General features: G+C 40.2%; 1 protein-coding gene across 49 annotated transcripts in view; it reads right to left on the bottom strand.

Moving 5' to 3' along the window:
• The window catches only part of GTDC1 (glycosyltransferase like domain containing 1), a 183,149-nt gene that overhangs the window by 16,786 nt on the left and 148,863 nt on the right, over positions 1 to 17,500 (bottom strand). For 47 of the 49 annotated variants that reach the window (XM_040560672.1, XM_040560651.1, XM_040560638.1 and 44 more), the window contains one exon: positions 2,186 to 2,295. The exons of the other annotated variants lie outside the window; for them this stretch is intronic. In XM_040560672.1, coding sequence (XP_040416606.1) covers positions 2,186 to 2,295 — 110 coding nt within the window. The remainder of the gene's footprint in view (positions 1 to 2,185; positions 2,296 to 17,500) is intronic. 49 annotated transcript variants of the gene reach the window in all.

Consider the following 17,500-nt stretch of genomic DNA (forward strand, 5'->3'; position numbering starts at 1 on the left):
AGCTCCTGAGGGAGGTCTGAGTTTGTTTCAGAGCTGGGGGTGCTGAGGTGAGAATGGGAATGAGGTTTGGGGTGTTCGGGGCAGCCTGTCTCTGAAGGCTGTCCTTATGTGCTAGGGTAAGGACCGAGTGTCACTGCTGCCTGTACAGTGGCTTGGATGTCTGGGCTAGCCACGAAGACAGGCACACTGCTCTGCTGCCACCGCTATCTAGCCAAATGTCATCGTCCTTAAAAAAAGTATGCTGAAAATGCAGCTTACATCCTAAGAAAGAATACCAATCACAGAAAACATTATTAAACCCCTACTTGAAAGTGTGCATAAAGATCAGTGATCGGATAGCTAACACGAATTTCATTCCTAAGGGGTGACTTGTGGCTGCCACTGGGATACTCGCCAGCTTTCACCTCTCCATCACTGGCAGAGACCACACCAGAGTCAATCATCCAAAGCCCTACGTAAGTCTTACCTCTTGACCCTATTACAGCCTACAAACAAGCTTTAGCATCACTGAAAATAAAATATTTCTTAACTTCCTTCTGGATATTCACTGTGTACTTCTAACTAGCGAGGTACTGAAAAATTGGGTTTTCAAATAATGAATGATTACCGAATTATGAAATACATTTCTTTTTTTCTTACCAAAGACTGTAAACATGACACTTGTAATACTGAGGGAATTTGATCCCATAACTGGAGGGAACAGAATTGCTGTGCCAACAATTTATTAAAAAAAAGTCTGTAAAAAAATCTCTTAAATAGATTTTAAGCAAAGCATGTGCAACAGGTTTTATTGGTACTTGTTAGCAATGACCTGCATATGTCATTTGTATGAATACGGCCCTATCAAATGCATGGTGATGAGACACATTTCACCATGTTGCCCTTTATATAGATTCTATTTATACATGAGAATGAATGAATTGACAAGACAAGAGGTGCGGCATATAGATTTGATATACTGGCATAAATTTAGGATGATCTACATTATTCATAAGTACTGAAGCCACAAATGAGATATGTAACAACATCCAAAATGAGTGTCAATAGAATCTGTTCCCGCAGTGCACCATCATATATTCCTATCTGTCACATATTCCTTAGAAATTTCTCCTTCTAAGAAATCTGGTGCACTCAGTCTGGAAAGCAACGTTGCCTTGGGATCTGCGATAAGACCTGCCTTGAAGAACAGGCTTTCAGAAAACTGCCTAAAAAGAAGTGGACGGAAAGCAGGAAGAATTTCCTACTACCCAATGATGACCTTTTTTTCCAATCCAGCTGTACCACAGTTGGGGACTTGAAAGTTATTTGGATCAGATCAATTTCCTGGTGTCTAAAAGCTGGAAAATCAAAACTAAACCAATTGAAAAATCACAGACCAGCAGGCCACAGATACTACACAACTGACAAAAAAAAAAAAAAAAATTTCAACTGATTCAAGTCCAATTTTACAGACTGAGGTGGTAGACAGATACTAGCCTACAATTTGGAAAACATGGATGAGCTAGAACACCAGTTATTCTGGAGTTCACCTGTAGCTAATATCCATTTTCAAAAGGTTTTATTTACTACATGCACACCCACTACAGGATTTGATCGGCCTCTTTACTGCCACAACCTCTCAGACACAAAGCCGCGTCTATCCAGGATAAGCTCTATTTCTTTTTCAATTGAGTAAAACTTTATACCGCGTGGTGGTTGTCAGAAACCAAGAAAAGGAAGGACTGTGCAAAAGAGTGGTAGAAAAATATTAAAGATTAATGACCACTTTCATGCCAGATACAAACCAGAAGCTCTCCACGCAAGTTCTTAACCTTATGTTTGAAAGGGAGCTAAGTGTTTTCACCTGCTAAAATCTCAGTCTGGATTTCAGATGAGTGACCGAGACCTGAAAGATTTTATTTCCTATCTGAATCATCCAATCGTTCACACCTATTTGTAGACTTACATAAATATAGATGTGTTATTGAAACACAACTCATAAACACGGTCTTGCCCCGCCGACTAAAATGAAAAATGTTTGCTGTCTCTAATAATTTTAATTTTGCAATATATCAATATTTACTTTCACAACTACGAAGATATTAAACATGTTCTTTTCACTACTGTAGGAAAATACATACATGAAAATTCCTTCTAGAAATATCTATTTTATGGTAACTTTACATTAAAGAAAAAAAAAAAGTACCTGGAACGTCAGTGAAACACTCTCCGAGGACGGACACATGAAAAGGTAGTTCTTTCTCTTTCAGTTTCAGCAGCACTTTAAAGAAAGTTTCAGGATCTTTGTCATGTTCCCTTGAAATAAACAGAACTTATCTCAGCATCACTTATGTTTACTTGTGGAATTGTTTTCTGTTTACCAGAACACTATTTATCTTCAGTTCTACTTTGAGGGACTAAAGCTCTTCTGCATAAATTCCCTTTATTTATGCAGCATGGTTGAATATTTTCCTCAAGCCAGCACTCAGGATCAAAACTCAGTTTCATCAGATTCTTATATCCCTCCTTGTCCTCAAATGATGTCTTCACTACTTAAATTGCCAACTTTTTACTTTACTCCTTAAATTATGAACTTTTTAAAGTGAGAAGGTCTGAATATCACACCCAGCTGAAGGCAAAATCATGATAAAGAAAGGATAAGGTAGGAAAAAAATATTATTTTTATTTTTTATCTGTCAAAAGATATGTATACCATCTCCATTATAGCTTATCCCCCCCCTTTTTCAGGAGCAATATGCTAATCAAAAACTTTTGCTAGACACTTAGGATTTCCAAAACCGGAATTTTATGAATCCATGTACTAGTGGAAAGCTTCTGATCTGTTTAGTGCTTCAGATCAAGAAGGAAAGAACTAACACGAAGCTTTTTCTACCTTTAGACTTTTAAGGAGGTAACTGGAAGTTAAAATAGTGAGTGAGAAACCTGTATTTATTTATAATTTCAGCTGAAGATAATACTAAAGGCTTGTATAGGTATGACAGTCAGTGCCTTGAAACACAAATTTGGTTATTTAAAAAAGGAAAAAACAATTTGCTTGTCTACTGTCTTTACTAGGACAGAATCAATAGTTAAACAGACGCCACGAATGATCTAAATCTCCAAAATTTGGTACATTTTAATAAAGATGAAATGAGAGACTTCCCCCACGCAAAGGTGAATATTGTATCTTGCATTTAATTATTCTGCTTTAAATTATTGTATTTCAGACAGATGTGCACCATATGTCTTTAAAATATTTTGGGCTTATTTATTATTTAGAAAATTCCACTGTTTTCCTTCCTGTATTAAGGGAAAATCTACAGCTCAGCTGCCCTGGTGTCTTTCCTCACAGACTAATTTTCTAGAATGAATCTGTAGGTTTGTCACACCGCTATATGAAAGATTAATAATTATATCAATCAGGAAATCTGAAGCCAAATGACATCTGCAGCTCTACATGTGTTAATTTCTTATTCAGTCAATATTTTTGGTTTAGGGAATTAAAACAAATTAATCTTATAATTAATGTGACTTTCCTAGGCTGAAAACTCGTCAGGAACTGTGCAGTTCTCAGAATCAGTTGTTTTTTTTTAAAAAAAAGGAAAGCCAGACAATAATTACTTTAAGAAGTTCTGCATCTCCCAGATTTGTTTTGTTCCCAATAATAAAGAGGAATGCAACAGCATAAGCTTCCTAATTTGTTTCACATCTGCGAACCAGGAGTTTTCACGGGGGTTCCAGCAAGCAGGGTGGATAGGAACACTGACTGGGACAGAGAATTTCCTTCAGCTGATAAAAAAATAGTGATAACTGCCCACCGGTTTGCTTGGGCTGAAATAGCCACCTGTTTCTGGCAGGTAAATTCTGTGTGTTAATGTATTTGAGCATTTCAGTTGCCTCCAAGTGCTCAGCTGAAAGAGCTGAAGGGGGATTACAACAGATGATTCAGACTTGGCTGGAAGGGAGCGACTATTGGAAATGTGAAAGTTTGCAGGGAGAAAAGCGGTGGTGCTGCGAGTCTGTGTCATGCAGCACCGTGTTTCCTGCTTGCCTCAGTTTCCCTTTCGGGCAGGTTTTTGGTGGTGATCCTGTCGAGCACACCCTGTATGCGATGCCAAGCTACGCCAAGCCCAGCTTCTCATCCCGAGGTGGAACCAAACATCCACGTACGCAGGGAAGTCAGTCCCGACAGACAGAGCCACGACGCTCGCACAGATCCTTCCAAGCTTTTCACAGCCGCGCTATCGGCTTCGCAGTCACACAAAGTCCTTCCAGAAAAGGATATGCTTTCCTTCTCCCTTTCCAGAAGAGACCAGGGGTCCCAGAGGCAGCCAAGAGTGGAGGATGCTGTTGGAGCCACATTGTCAAGGAGCTGGCAGGAGAACGTGAAGCCTTGCAGCTCAGAGAAGCCACATAAGCTGCACATATTTAGGAAAACTGATAGGAATTGGAAGTTGCAGCTTTGTTTAATAGGTGGGGAAGAACAGAAGGAAAATTTGGCACCCAGAAGGAATGCTGAAAGGGGAAACGTTTCCTCTGCACTGGAGCCTTTCATATGGGTTTTCTGATGTAGGTGATCCTCCCCTCTGAAAATATTTTACTTTTATATGATACCCAGAGGTTTTAGGGACACATTTTGTGAATCTCATAGCTTTTCTATTTGGGAGGTCATACCGTCTGAGCTGTCAGTGCCTGCGGCTTTTCCACACCACGGCCATTTTATTTCCAGTCACTTTGTTAAGACCTACAGCAAGCTTCCAGCACGTGCACCTACAGATTGCAATGTATCGACTCACCCGTGAGTTACTAAAGGTGTAGCTGCTCCTGGTAGAAAGGACTAACTAGTACAAGACCAACTCTTCACCGCACCAAAGAGTGCTGCGCTTCTTGGCTGACATGGAGAAAAAATATACGATCCAGTCTGCCTTACTCAGCAACAACTGCTAAACACACCAGATTGTCATAGCAGTGATCGTGGAAAAAGATGAACACAATATGGAATGTCTGTTCTCTAAAGATCTGCTCAAAATGACGTGCACTTTTGGCTGCATCTGTTGCATTTTGGAGCTTTATTAAACAGTATTAATTATATATATGCTCCATTTCCTTAGGAAGAACTGCAAAATTGTATAAAAGGCTGAAAAAAATACAAAATTTTCTTTTAAGATATTATGTTTTGGGGAAAATTTAGCTAATTTGATTCTAGGGTTTGGTTTTGCTGTTTAAGTATTTAAAATCCTCTTGTTTTTTACTGGATCTGATATGCATCTGGTACAGGAAGAGTAAGAACTGGGCTGGGTACGAATGCAGTCTAATTTCATCGTAAGAACATGAAAACATCAGAATGACCAAACTCCAGCTGTAAATTGCCACAAAATGGACACGGGCACCATATGCTTCCTTTTACCTAGATTTGCATTGAGAGCATAGCTGTTGGAGATGCTCAATTTCCACATTTAGATACTGCACAGTATATATATATGTATATATTACCTAGGATTACTCAAGGCTTTTTTAATTTTTGTTTCCCAAACACGTTTCAAGAGAGACACTTTAAGCCTCTCTTAAGAACTGGCTGAGGTTTAGCGGTCCGGGTGTGGGAGCCAGCCCACGGTTCCTCCTGACTTACAGCGACTTCCCCTTGCAATCTGAAACAAAACTTTCCAGACCGTCCACAGGCGAGGAACGGGAGGGTTGCAGTATCAGCAGCATCAGTATTGAGCCTCCATTATCTCTGCTTTAGATTTTCTGTTTATAAAATGGGTGTGACAGTATTATTTTTTCACCACAGAAGGATGCTGTCAGGATTAATTGATGACTTGACATCCCTCTTTTCAGCCTAAAATGATTAAAAAAGCAACTACGACGATGCTCCACTACACAGTCAATAGCAAAAGTTTTCAAAACCCCCTTCTGCTTTTCAGGGATTTTGTGAATTCAGCCTGAGCCCTTGAGCCTTGCCCTTTGCTGGACTTGGAAGAAGAACACACACAGACCGGCTCACCTGGAGTTATTCCCTTCTGCAGCAGGATGCCTACACCCTGACCAGTGATGGAAAAGACGTGGAAAAAAAAGAAAGAAAGAAAGAAATAGCAGAATTTGGCCCTTTATATTATTCTGTGCATATTCATCTCTTAAATTTGAGTGAAATTCAGTAAGAGACCCAGATGGTCTTCTGTGACTTAAGCTTAAATTTTTAAGCGTATGTAAACGTATCACACTTGGTGATAATCCCAGTTATTTAGGATTTGGAGAAAGACACATATAGCTATGCAATTAGAAAGTAGAAGAGTTGTGCAGGAGAGACAGAACTTGCTCAAAGGGGTAAAATGAATGCAGTTTATTTTGGTAAAAAAAAAAAAAAGTTTAAAAACTATGATTTATGCAAGTTAATCAATAACAAGAAAGTGCTGAGCCAGGGAGAAAGTCTTAATATTTCAGAAAATACTGCATCAAGGGTATGTAATGCCTGTGATAACAGCGGTCCTGTTGTGCCATCTCCCAAGGTGTGACATATTCTGAAAGGGTTACAAATAAGCTCAGCTAAAAGCAATATTAAAAAGCTTGATCTTAATCTTCTTAAGACATTTAGCATTTGAGTGGTAGATAATTCAAAATTGTGAGTGCACACAGTCACATTTCATTTTTTTACAGTGCCTTAAATCCAAGCAATTCACAACATTTTCTACACAATCCTAAGCAAAGCACCCTGAAAGCCCGGACGGGACAAGCAGCACCGTTTCCAGCTCACCGAGGAGCACCCTATGGCAAGCATCAGTAAGAAATCAGTGGAAAAAGAGCAGCAGCTCCAGCTGCCCCTGCCTGGGTGCATCTCCTTCTGCCTCCCCATTTCATGAAATCACCCGAATGTCAGACAGACACACAGGTGGCATTCAGAAATGGCATTACTAACACAGGTACGAATTTTTCACAAGTTAAACTGGCATTTTATTACTTTTATAGGCTACACACCAACAGCTAAAACACAATTCATGGCTACCTGCAATTACTGCCAGAAAATGGCTCACAAAAAACAAAACCACTAGAACAGCATTCATTATTTATGGAGTTGGGCATCACTTTTGGAGACAGAGGACTGGCAAGCCAGGACACCCACGGAGGAAAAGGGAGGACAAGGGACATCAGCCCCCAAAAGGCTGCAGCAGAGCAGGAAGGTGTGAGGGGCAGGGAAGGAAGTCTGTGAGCACAGAATCAATAATTAAGTTTAAGGAAATGAAGTTTCTAAGACCCAGATCTTAAAGTGGACGACAGCCTCACTGCAGCTGGTCTATCTAGTTTTGAGAAGGTGAAAGAGTGAGGACTGAGTTTGGCAGCAAAGAGGCAAGACAAGATAGCAAAAGAACATAAAGAGACAGAACCACGAGAAGAGAAGAAAAATCAATGAACACAACTGCTCAAGTTGAGAATTTAAAAACGATGGCATGTCCAAACTCAGGGGAGAAAAAGTACATAGTAAAAAGAAAAGAAAAAGGAAAAGGTACATGGTTGTGAAAAATGAAAGAATGCAGAAGAATCGGACTGATGGAAACAGAAGCTGCAGACAGCACTTGAGAGTGTTATCAGTGGTAGAGAAAAGGGCAGAAAAATATCAGTAAAGATATGAATTAGGAAGCAAAAATAAAACTGCATGGTAATTAAAGGAGGAGAACTGAAGAGGAAAAGAAGATAGAGAGGAAAGACACCCAGCAATGTTAGAAGAGAAGCATGGTACAGTGAGGAGGACGGAGAACAAAAGAAACAAGGATGAGGAGGTAGATAACCTGTGAAAATCTTTGTTATACTTAAAATTTCTGAAACAATGAAAGAGAAGAAAAGCACGGGCAGAAGAAAAACTGGTGCTGAGAGTCGGGCCCCTCCATCGCATGCAGAGCCAGGAGCTGGAAGGTGCCTTTATCCTAGGAACGTTCTTTGTTTGGGTGATAAAAGCAGGAACTTGAGGTTCTGCACTGCTTTGGCTGATACGGTACAGACTTGGGGAGGGCGATGAAGGATGCCACAGGCTGATAAGAGGACTCACATGACATCAGCCTCCTGTTGACCCTGTATCTGTCCAAGGCATTCTCAAGAAATGAGCAGCAGCACATCAATGAATGGTGCAGTCCTTAAATGCACAACACCAAGCTAGAAATCGGGCTCCATTTCATGTCAAACCTCACCCACAGAAAAATACCAGTGATTTTAACACGCATTGCACTGCTTACTATAGTACACTTTGACATTCTACATTAAATCTGCAACATGTGAACACAGGTTTATTATAATCCCATAATATTAGACAGTAGCAGTGCCATGGCAAAAAAAAAAATAAGTATGGCCTTCAAAACAGAGAATCGCAGAGTTCTGGGCTTTTCCTGACACTGATTTCACTGATTTCCCACGAGACTGCTCTGCCCAGGTTTCCTCATCTGTAAGATAAGGTTTTAGAGGAGCTTTCATTTACAGGAAAGTGGCGAGGATCGGAGTCAGTTAAAGACTTCTGGAGGATAATATTCGTCCTAAAGTACGAGGACTAACGTTACGAGCCTATTCAACACACCAAATGAAATACATTCAAGTAATTATTTTCACGAAGGGCAGAGGACTTTCCTAAATCAAATGACTTTAATATACATTTTCTATGTTAAGATTTAAAAGAAAAGGGACAGAAAAAATTAAAATTCTAATACCAAATTTCTGGTAACAATGCTCATGATAACTGCAAAAGAGGAAATATTACTGCCAGGAAAGAGCTATTAGAAATGAAACAGGGGAAAAAGAAATAACTATGAAAATGCAAACATGAAGGAAAAGTTAATTGCTTTCCATTTATTCAATTTATCACAGCATTTTTCCATCTTTTTACATTTCCAATATGAGGCAGAGGTACAGTGTAAATATGTAGTTAAGTCCAATGAGTTTCCTTCTTCAGCTGATACGCTTACAAAATGTCTGCTGTAATTGTGCCTCTAAACATTGTCTGGCATCATCAGCATCAAAAGTTACCACGATCTCCAATACCCCCTCAGTTAATAGAAAATGGAGTCGGCTAGAAGCAAAGGTTTTTGCCTAAGTGTCACTGAAAAAAGGAGCCTACAGAATAAATTCTAGCCAAACTGGGAGGTCCTACAAGTAGAAGAAAAGGTTCTGATCCTCACCTGTGCTTGCAAAATACCTGTGCTTGCAAAATACCTGTGCATGCCAAGGAATTCAAAGATGGCAGTATACAGGCAAAGAGCAGCCGAACAGAACCAGCAAAGACAGTGTTTTATTTTATTATATCCCATGACGTATTTACAGTGAGGAGTGTGTATTTTACCTTCTGATTTTTTCAAATTGCTGGCCTGAGAAAAATGGGTGGCATTTTGCTTTACGCTGGAAAAGCATTTTCTCCTATCTTGTGTTATCTAGAAGAGATTCATAAAAAAAGAACCTTGGGAGTTTATTGTTTAGATTCTTCTTCTTCTCCCCTCACAATTCATGAAGAAAAAACTCAAAATAAAATATTGTGCATTCTCTAACCAAAGAAACCTCAGGATCAGCATCAGTCATTGAGCCTCCTGCTTATTTCTTAAAGAGAGACTAACCTTTGAAGACAAAGACCGGCGTTTGGTCTCAGTTACTTTGGTGTAAAAATCAATGTACTTTCATTCTGTTGCCTTTTTTCATTTCTTTTGCTCCAAATTAGTGAACCTAGCTTTTCACAAGTGCAGGATTCAAATGAAAACCGTTTCTGTTGAATTTTTAGTGGAATCCGGTAACCGCTACGGACTACCCCCAAATAGTTTCTTGGAGAAAAAATGTGCATGAACTTCCTTTTGTGTTGTAAAGGTAACATAACAAATGGTTTCCTGTTGTTGGGAGTCATGGTAGGGCAGATAAAATAATCTGAGTGACCCTGACAGCTCTGATAACCACGCACAGCATATCCTATTGTAATTCAACACGCTATGAAAAATCATGCCATGGTAATAAACGATGGGTATGAATATGATAATAATGGCTAAGAATTTACTCAGGTGGTTCCTCGGAAGAACAGAAGAATCAAACGTAAATCACTACATAAAAAATACATTACACATTTGCCTGACAACGGCAAACCCACTGTACAAGACCGCCTTGATGCTCTGTTCCTCTCTCATTTTCATGGTGAGCTCACATCACCAAACTACGACTACTTAATACTCCCCCAAATACTCTATCAGGGTCAAAAGTCCTGGTAACTGAGCAATACCGTGAGAGGAGTTAGCACAGGTACCTAAAATAACTCATCCTTTGTGGATTTGTGCAGCTGTCCTCTCCAAGGATGAAGCTCCTAAGCAGGAACTTCTTGGCACCAAGACCAAGGCCTGAAACTCATTATTCAAAGAGATTAAAACAACTCCAAATCTCACAGCTTTCAGAACAAGGAATGAACTAATTTCATCGAGTCAAGTTTTTGCACAACTGCAAGCAAGAAAAAGCAGAGATTATAGAAGACAAAGGGAGAAAGAAAGGGTGAAAAACATGGAGAAGAGGAAAGTGGGGGATGAAAAGAAGGGAACGATGAGAAGAAAATCCAAATAGTTGCAGTGCAGTAAGAAGGAATTAATAAAGGAGCTTTGAAGGAAGAAACAGAAGAAACATAATCCCCCATTATTGGTGACAATAAGGAAGAATGTTAGATCATTGGCTTACGAATGATTTAATTTTTGTTTTTCGGAAGGTATTCGCCTGCTTTGGTGATGGGTGCTGCATATTACAAAGGGTGGCATCATCTACTGATTTTGCCTGGGACTTACTACAAAACCCCTTCTGTCCTTGTTTATGATGTTTCCCAGGACTGAAGCTATCTCGGACTGTAGCCTTCCAGAAAATTCTGCCAAAATTTTTCCAGACACATCCAAAGAACAGGATTTAAAATCTACCACCCAATGAAACCGCAAAGCACCATCTTACATATATTAAATTCAAAGAAGCCTCTGTTTTAAGTATCAAGCCTCCTTTTGTTTTAGAGCAAGAACTGAATATTTGAGTGGTTTGATTCTGTGTCAAAGACATGCTCTTTGTTGCCTTGTGAAGATCTTCCTAAAAACGTAGCCAAGACTCTGCAAAATTCTTTCTGGTGCCTGGTCACTGAGTGGTCCATGTGTCTTGGACACACCAGAGGCCAAAGCCAAGTAAGACCTCTCCTACCTTCTACCTCCACAGGCAGGCTGCTGAAACCCAGGCAGGATCCAGCATCTGTGAAGACAGATCTTGTCTTCATTCCATGATTCTCTGCTGGACTCCGAATCAAAATTCCTGGAACTTTGCAGAATAAAGAACTGGTTTATATGCATTAAAAATATGAAACTGTGAGAAAATGGGGAAGATTTGGTTAAGAAAAAGACAGTGGTAGAAGAGGGGGGATGAAGGGGCAGAAAGTGGTAATAGAAATGTGTGCTGTTCTAGCTTGACTAAAGCCCTCAGAAGTGAACCACAAAAGCAGTAGGGACAAATAAGATCTGATCAATATGACCAGCTATGCAAAAATAGCATGGCAAAGAAATAGTGAGCTGAGTGAAGACATAAAGGGAAGAGACGAAAAGATGTAAACACCAGGTCATTCCATACAGGGAAAAATGTGATAAATTGAGTAAGGAAACCACTGATAGAGACCAAGAGGGCAACACAGTCAGGTTGGACAACAGGGCTTAGGAGCAAACAGAGACCAACTTGGAAGGGAGGGTGACTGAAACTTCTGGACAGAGAAAAGCTGGGAAACCGGGGGAGAGAAAAACAAGACGCAAATTTGCTGTACAAGCAGAATATAAAGGAGGACATGCCCATGGAGCTGAGCCTGGGAAGAGGAAAGGAAGAGGTTTGAAGGATAAACACCAAGATAGGTCTGGGAGAATGGGGCAGAAAAAGATGCTTTGATGGAAATAGGAGGGCGAGTTCAAGCCCCCTTCCTCCAGAGCCATGAAAGGGCTCCTCAGTTTCTACCAGTTCACATGCATTTCTGCTAACCAATCTGTTTCACAGTTGCCCAGAGAAGAAAGGACACCATAAAATTAATCTCCTATCATGGAAAAGGGGAGAGACAAGCTTACTGGAGCTTTTATAGCAAACTGTGATACACTGACTCCAAATTAAATAATCTTACATCTTTCCAGTCTTACCTTAACTCAAAATCAGTTTTTCAGCCATGGTTGAAACATTTGTTCTAAGAGTCTTCAGAGGACAGCACTAATGTGGCAGTCCTATGAGTGTCTGGGCAGTACAAAGGGAATGAAGAAGGAAGGTTTCCACCTGCGGTATTTAAGCAGAATCTTCAAGTTATTTCCCTTTTTTTCCTGATACGTAAAAATCCCTTCTCCCTCACCGTCACACCTTCACGTTTGAGCAGCTGTGACATGCTAAGCAGCAAGGGCTTCCTTCACATTGCTCTGCAGACCTCTTCGCACCACACTCCTGCCCGTGAGGCGCAGCAGCATCGGCAGGAGATCACCTCCGGTGGGTCACACTCAGCACCGTGCCCACCGGCACCTTGGGTTTTTCAGTAAATTATTGCTATACTAACCGAGGTGAAGATGGCTTTGGAAATAGAAACACATGGCTGTGGGGTACTCGGAGTGCAAATAATCCCTGTAGCAGAAAACCACTCAAAGGGCTTGAGTTTTGCTTCTGTTGCAGATAACAGTGCTCTTACAACCTCTTACTGCTCCTACTATGTGCACCCCAGGTAAGATGTTGCTTTAACCATGACTTTACAGGAGTGGAAAAAGTGTTTACACCAAATTTATCTACACATAATGAGGAGCAGAATTGGGCCACAGAGCTTAAATAGAGAAAAGAAAGTACAGTTCTTAGTAGAAGTGAAAGAACTAAATTTATTTGGGGAAGCAGTAAGTAAAAAAAAAAAAAAAAAAGTTTTATTTTAATATGATTATTTTTCAGCCTATTAAGTTCTCCAATATCAGAATGAAGCCTGCTAAAAGTTAGTAAATAAAGGCTTTCAGGAGAGCTTTATTAAATCACTTATGACTGATCAAGTTTAAAACTCCCACTCAGATATCTTAATAAACTTCAGAGAATATATTTAATTTTACTGGAAACCAGCAGCCCATTACTAACTACAGGAGTGACTGTGCACTACACCACTGAACAGCCTTCTGTAAATAGAATATTTACCAACAACTTGGATTAGTTCTCTAAAGTTTCGGTTTCTGAAGGTCAATAAACTATGTAACTGCCTTAATAAAGAAGCAAAGAAGTACCTCTAAATATCTCCAAGCTCTGATGGGCTTATATTCTGCTCCTTAGGTGAGGTATTAGCAAAGCTATTTATTTTCATTCCAAGGCTTTTATTTGCTCATTCCCTTGTGGTAAAGCTGATTTCCATGATGATTCCCTTCTTAATTTTAATACCCTTTTTACTCATCATATAGACATAAGAATTTTCCATAAAATAATGAAACCCTTCCAAAGGAAATGAAGACAACTAGGAGAAGAAAGTAAACTACAGCTTACTTTTTTTTTTTCCAATTAATTGATCCACTGTTCATATGCATATATGAAAGATTTTTTTTTTAATGAAAGGAAATAAGGTTAATTAACATAAAAACCCCTCACTCCTGAGATGTTGAATTTTGTATTTTATCCATGCTGCCTTAAGTGCCTTGATTTCCAGTAATGACCTAGTTCTCCTAATGAGTAACATAACCCCTGGCTGTAGCTGTCCAGGACTTAATTGTCAACTGGAGCTGAAATAGGAGAGTTTGCCGATCAGCAGGTATGCGGTATATTAACTCATGTCATTTCAGACCCTAATAAATAAATCTGTTGCTAAGGCAACAGGAACATCAGCTGTATCACTTTTTTTTTCTTTTTTTTCCCCCTTTTGAAAAGAAACTGCCTTTCACACCGAGCTTTTAAAAAGGAAATTAACTACATGTAACCGTAATTAGAAGAAACATCGTTTCTCATCTAAGAAACATATCTACATTAATGAAAAAAGGCTTTCAAAAAGAGGACTGCTTTCTACTGTGACCAGGGTAACTGAAATTATTTCCCTCAACTGAGGGAATGCAATTTGAAGTACACATCTGAGCGAGAACAGATCACAAAATATTTTTGCTCTTTGTGTTTCCGAGATAGTTCCCCTCTCCTTTATTATACTGCTGATACCAAACGAGCAAAATGCTTCAACTATTAATCAGCAGCCGGGCAATTGAAACAGATGAGAAAAAATACCACTCAAAACCTAACACCTTCACTACCCTCTGTGTATCTTCCAGTATGATGGCAGAAATGCAATCTTTTGGAAAGATAAAAAATACTCCACTTCCAGCTCATCAGACTTATCAGCTAATGAAAATTTAAGTACATGATTTAAACATAGATGTCATTGCTCCTCGCCGTCCCATGGCGACAGTTACCTGAAACTTGACTGGGAAAAGCAAGAAGAAGCTGGGGCAGAGGCATTGCAGCTGGGCAACACAAATGCACTTCAAAAGGTACCTGTGATTTGGTGCATCGTACTGCAAAAGCTTGTTATTCACTTTCTGCCTCAGTTTCTCCACCTGCAGATCAGATCCTGAGTACTCCAATACTATATAACAGATTTGAAGTTTTACAGAAAGACCAAGTGTGTGCAAGTAGTACAAGGAGTCATACTTGATGATCCCTTCCAACTCGGGATATTCTATGAAATATTTTGGTTTTCTCTAATACTTGGGAAGGAATATCTTGGTGCTCCACACCTCTGGGGCCAGTGCATTCCTGAGGTCTCTCAGTGCCTCACAGGTGAATGTCACAGTGCTCACTTAACTCCTGCCACTTTGCCACGGCTTGAAATGTTTGTTACAGACCAAAATTTTCACAGTTGGTAGGGTTCATGTTTAGCATGGTCTGCCCGACAGTTCTTCTGAAACCCCAGTGATCCACATCTCACTCAGAGACTGGTCAGGAAGGGAACTGAAAAGAAGTCCATAAGGCCACTAATGCTCTTGGAATACTTGCTACAGACTCTGCTCACACTTTAAACATAACAAACTGCTCCTCAAAATTATACCTGGCTTTTAAGCTGAAGGTTACAGAGGTACCTACAGAGGCATCTTTTCTCCTGCTGTCAAAATTAGAGATGCCTTCTCCTCTGGACTATCAACTTATGGCCCTTTGAAAAACCATTTTACAAGACAGAAAAAATAACGCTGTGACGTTCACTATAGGAGGAGAATTTTCACATTTGAGAGGTCTTTATGCTCAAAATTTCTGCACGCTTTCAAAAACAATGATTAAGGAACAGTGCATCTTCCACTGGAAGGGTTCGATATCCCAAATCCACGGCTGTTGGAAGAAGTTTCAAGCTCAGATTTCAGCAATGAATGAACAACTAAAGAAGAACACATACGTCCAAACTCCCCTTTCAGTTAACATTTAAATCTGAACTTCCTGGAGTATTTCATCAACTTTCTTGTTTGCTGCTCAAAAGAAACTAATACCTGCTCTCAAACATAACCCGAGCTTGCATGAAAATGAAGCTGGACTATTTTCTTTTTGCTTTAGGTGGTCAAGAAGTCAGCTTCTACTTAATCAGATCTCTCTACATACACTTTCATGGCAATGTTTCATTCACCATTTGTCATCTATACTGCACCCTTGGTGAACACAGTTTTCTTTGGGAGTATTAGATAACTTCTCTTACACACTGCTAAAAAGTATCCATTTTAAAACTGTTATTTTACATCCTATGGGCTTTTTATCGTATCTGGTACCTTTTAGTTAAGGCTGTATAAACACTTGCATTTTAGGCCTTTGTTTTCAGTCTGTCTTATCTATCCACCACTTCACCTTTTTGGATTAAATTTGCCAGAATCAGTTGCTTTTCAAAGATGAGGTTTCCCTCTAGGAACTCACTCCCCATTCAGCACAAATCTAAGTCAACTTCTCTGCTACTTGCCAGTACAAGGGGGCAGAAAAACACCAGCCAGCTGAGACTTCCCTGAAACGCAGGATTTTGCAGGAGACATGAGCTGGCACGAGACCTCCCCTTTCTCTGGAAAACATTCAATTTCTGCCTTCTTTGCATGATGTTGCATGTGTAGCCACCTGGAAAGGAAAGCAGGACCATGGTCCTTTCTTCTACATGCTCTCTGCAGGCTGTTTACAACGTTGGGGATGCCTGTTGAGACCAGAAGTACTAATGGGTACTCAAAGGTGATTTCTAGGTGGACCACTTAGTCTTCTATCTTTTGCTGCCTTTCTATACCTGAATCTTGATGGGATAAACTTTGCTCCAAAATATTCTGCAATGTGAGAGAAATATTTGTGCATAGATCCACTGCGTATTAAAGAAACTATCAAAGAAACTGTTTTCTCAAAAGTCTCTATATTAAATACTTTTGAGTTCTGAATTCCTGTTAGAGCTAAGCACCCTAACTACACAAGTTCAGTATCACACTGCTGAGACGAAGAGTCACAAGGTGCTACTATTAAGAAAATGCCTTTGTAGGCTCCTCTCCTTTGCAGTTTGCAGAGGACTTGTGCTCAGCTCACTGATGAACAGCTGTCACTCCCTGAAGGCAGCGTATTGGCTGTGCTACCAGAGATGTGTCCTCTCCAAGGACTTGTTCCTGAGCAAAGGAGACCAGGTCCTGGTGATGGGCAGCCACACGCTAGTGCAGCGATGGGTACACGGTGAGCACAAAACAAGCTTTTCTCCATGGATTCATTTCTTCAGCTCTTTGACTTTAGTGATGCTCTACATTCAAAACAGGCAGCAGGGCACAGTGCTATCTCTGGGCACACCATTTTCCCTTAGACCAGAAATCCACAGATAATTTTTTGCAATCTAGATTTTTTTCTTCTGAATTTCCTCATCGTGACTTCCACTGTAGTCCCTCGCACTCCTATATCTCCTTCCCCAAGCTCTTGTCGCACACTGTTACGGACGATGCTAGATAATGGGCTTATCTGATCTTTCACGTGAATTGATAAGGGCTATTTGTTTGTGTGCGTGTGTAAATTCTTGCCGATTCTGTGTGTGATCTTTTATCACACCCATGCAATTAGGGGAAGAAGAATTGATTTCTGACAACTTTCTGCTATCGAGTCTTTAACTGCTGAGATGATACAGCACACACAGGGAAGAAAGAAAAAAGATGAGGCCCTTGAATAAAAGGAAAAACTGCAGGTCTTCTCCATGAAAGAAAGGAGTAAAGGCCCCAGAATCCTATAGCAATAAAATGAGTACGTGTCGTCTGCATGATGTGGCTATGGTTTGGGGCACAGTGGGTTTGCAACTTTGCACATCCACTGTCACACTCAGATGCCAAAAGAGAGGAAGAACAAACTGGCACAGCCCCAGTTACAGCGAAAGCTTTGGCAGGTGCCCGTGGCCTTGCTGGGGGGCAGCAAGAAGGAATGATTTACGCACATAAATGCTCGTGTATATATTTTGTGGGGAGAGAGGATTGTGCCACACCAGTCACCGTCGTCTCCTTCATACACTCGTTGTTCACCGAATGCATAGTTTATTATCTTGGAAAGAAAACCTGTG

Source organism: Cygnus olor, chromosome 6, assembly GCF_009769625.2.
Source record: "Cygnus olor isolate bCygOlo1 chromosome 6, bCygOlo1.pri.v2, whole genome shotgun sequence".
Taxonomy (NCBI): domain Eukaryota; kingdom Metazoa; phylum Chordata; class Aves; order Anseriformes; family Anatidae; genus Cygnus; species Cygnus olor.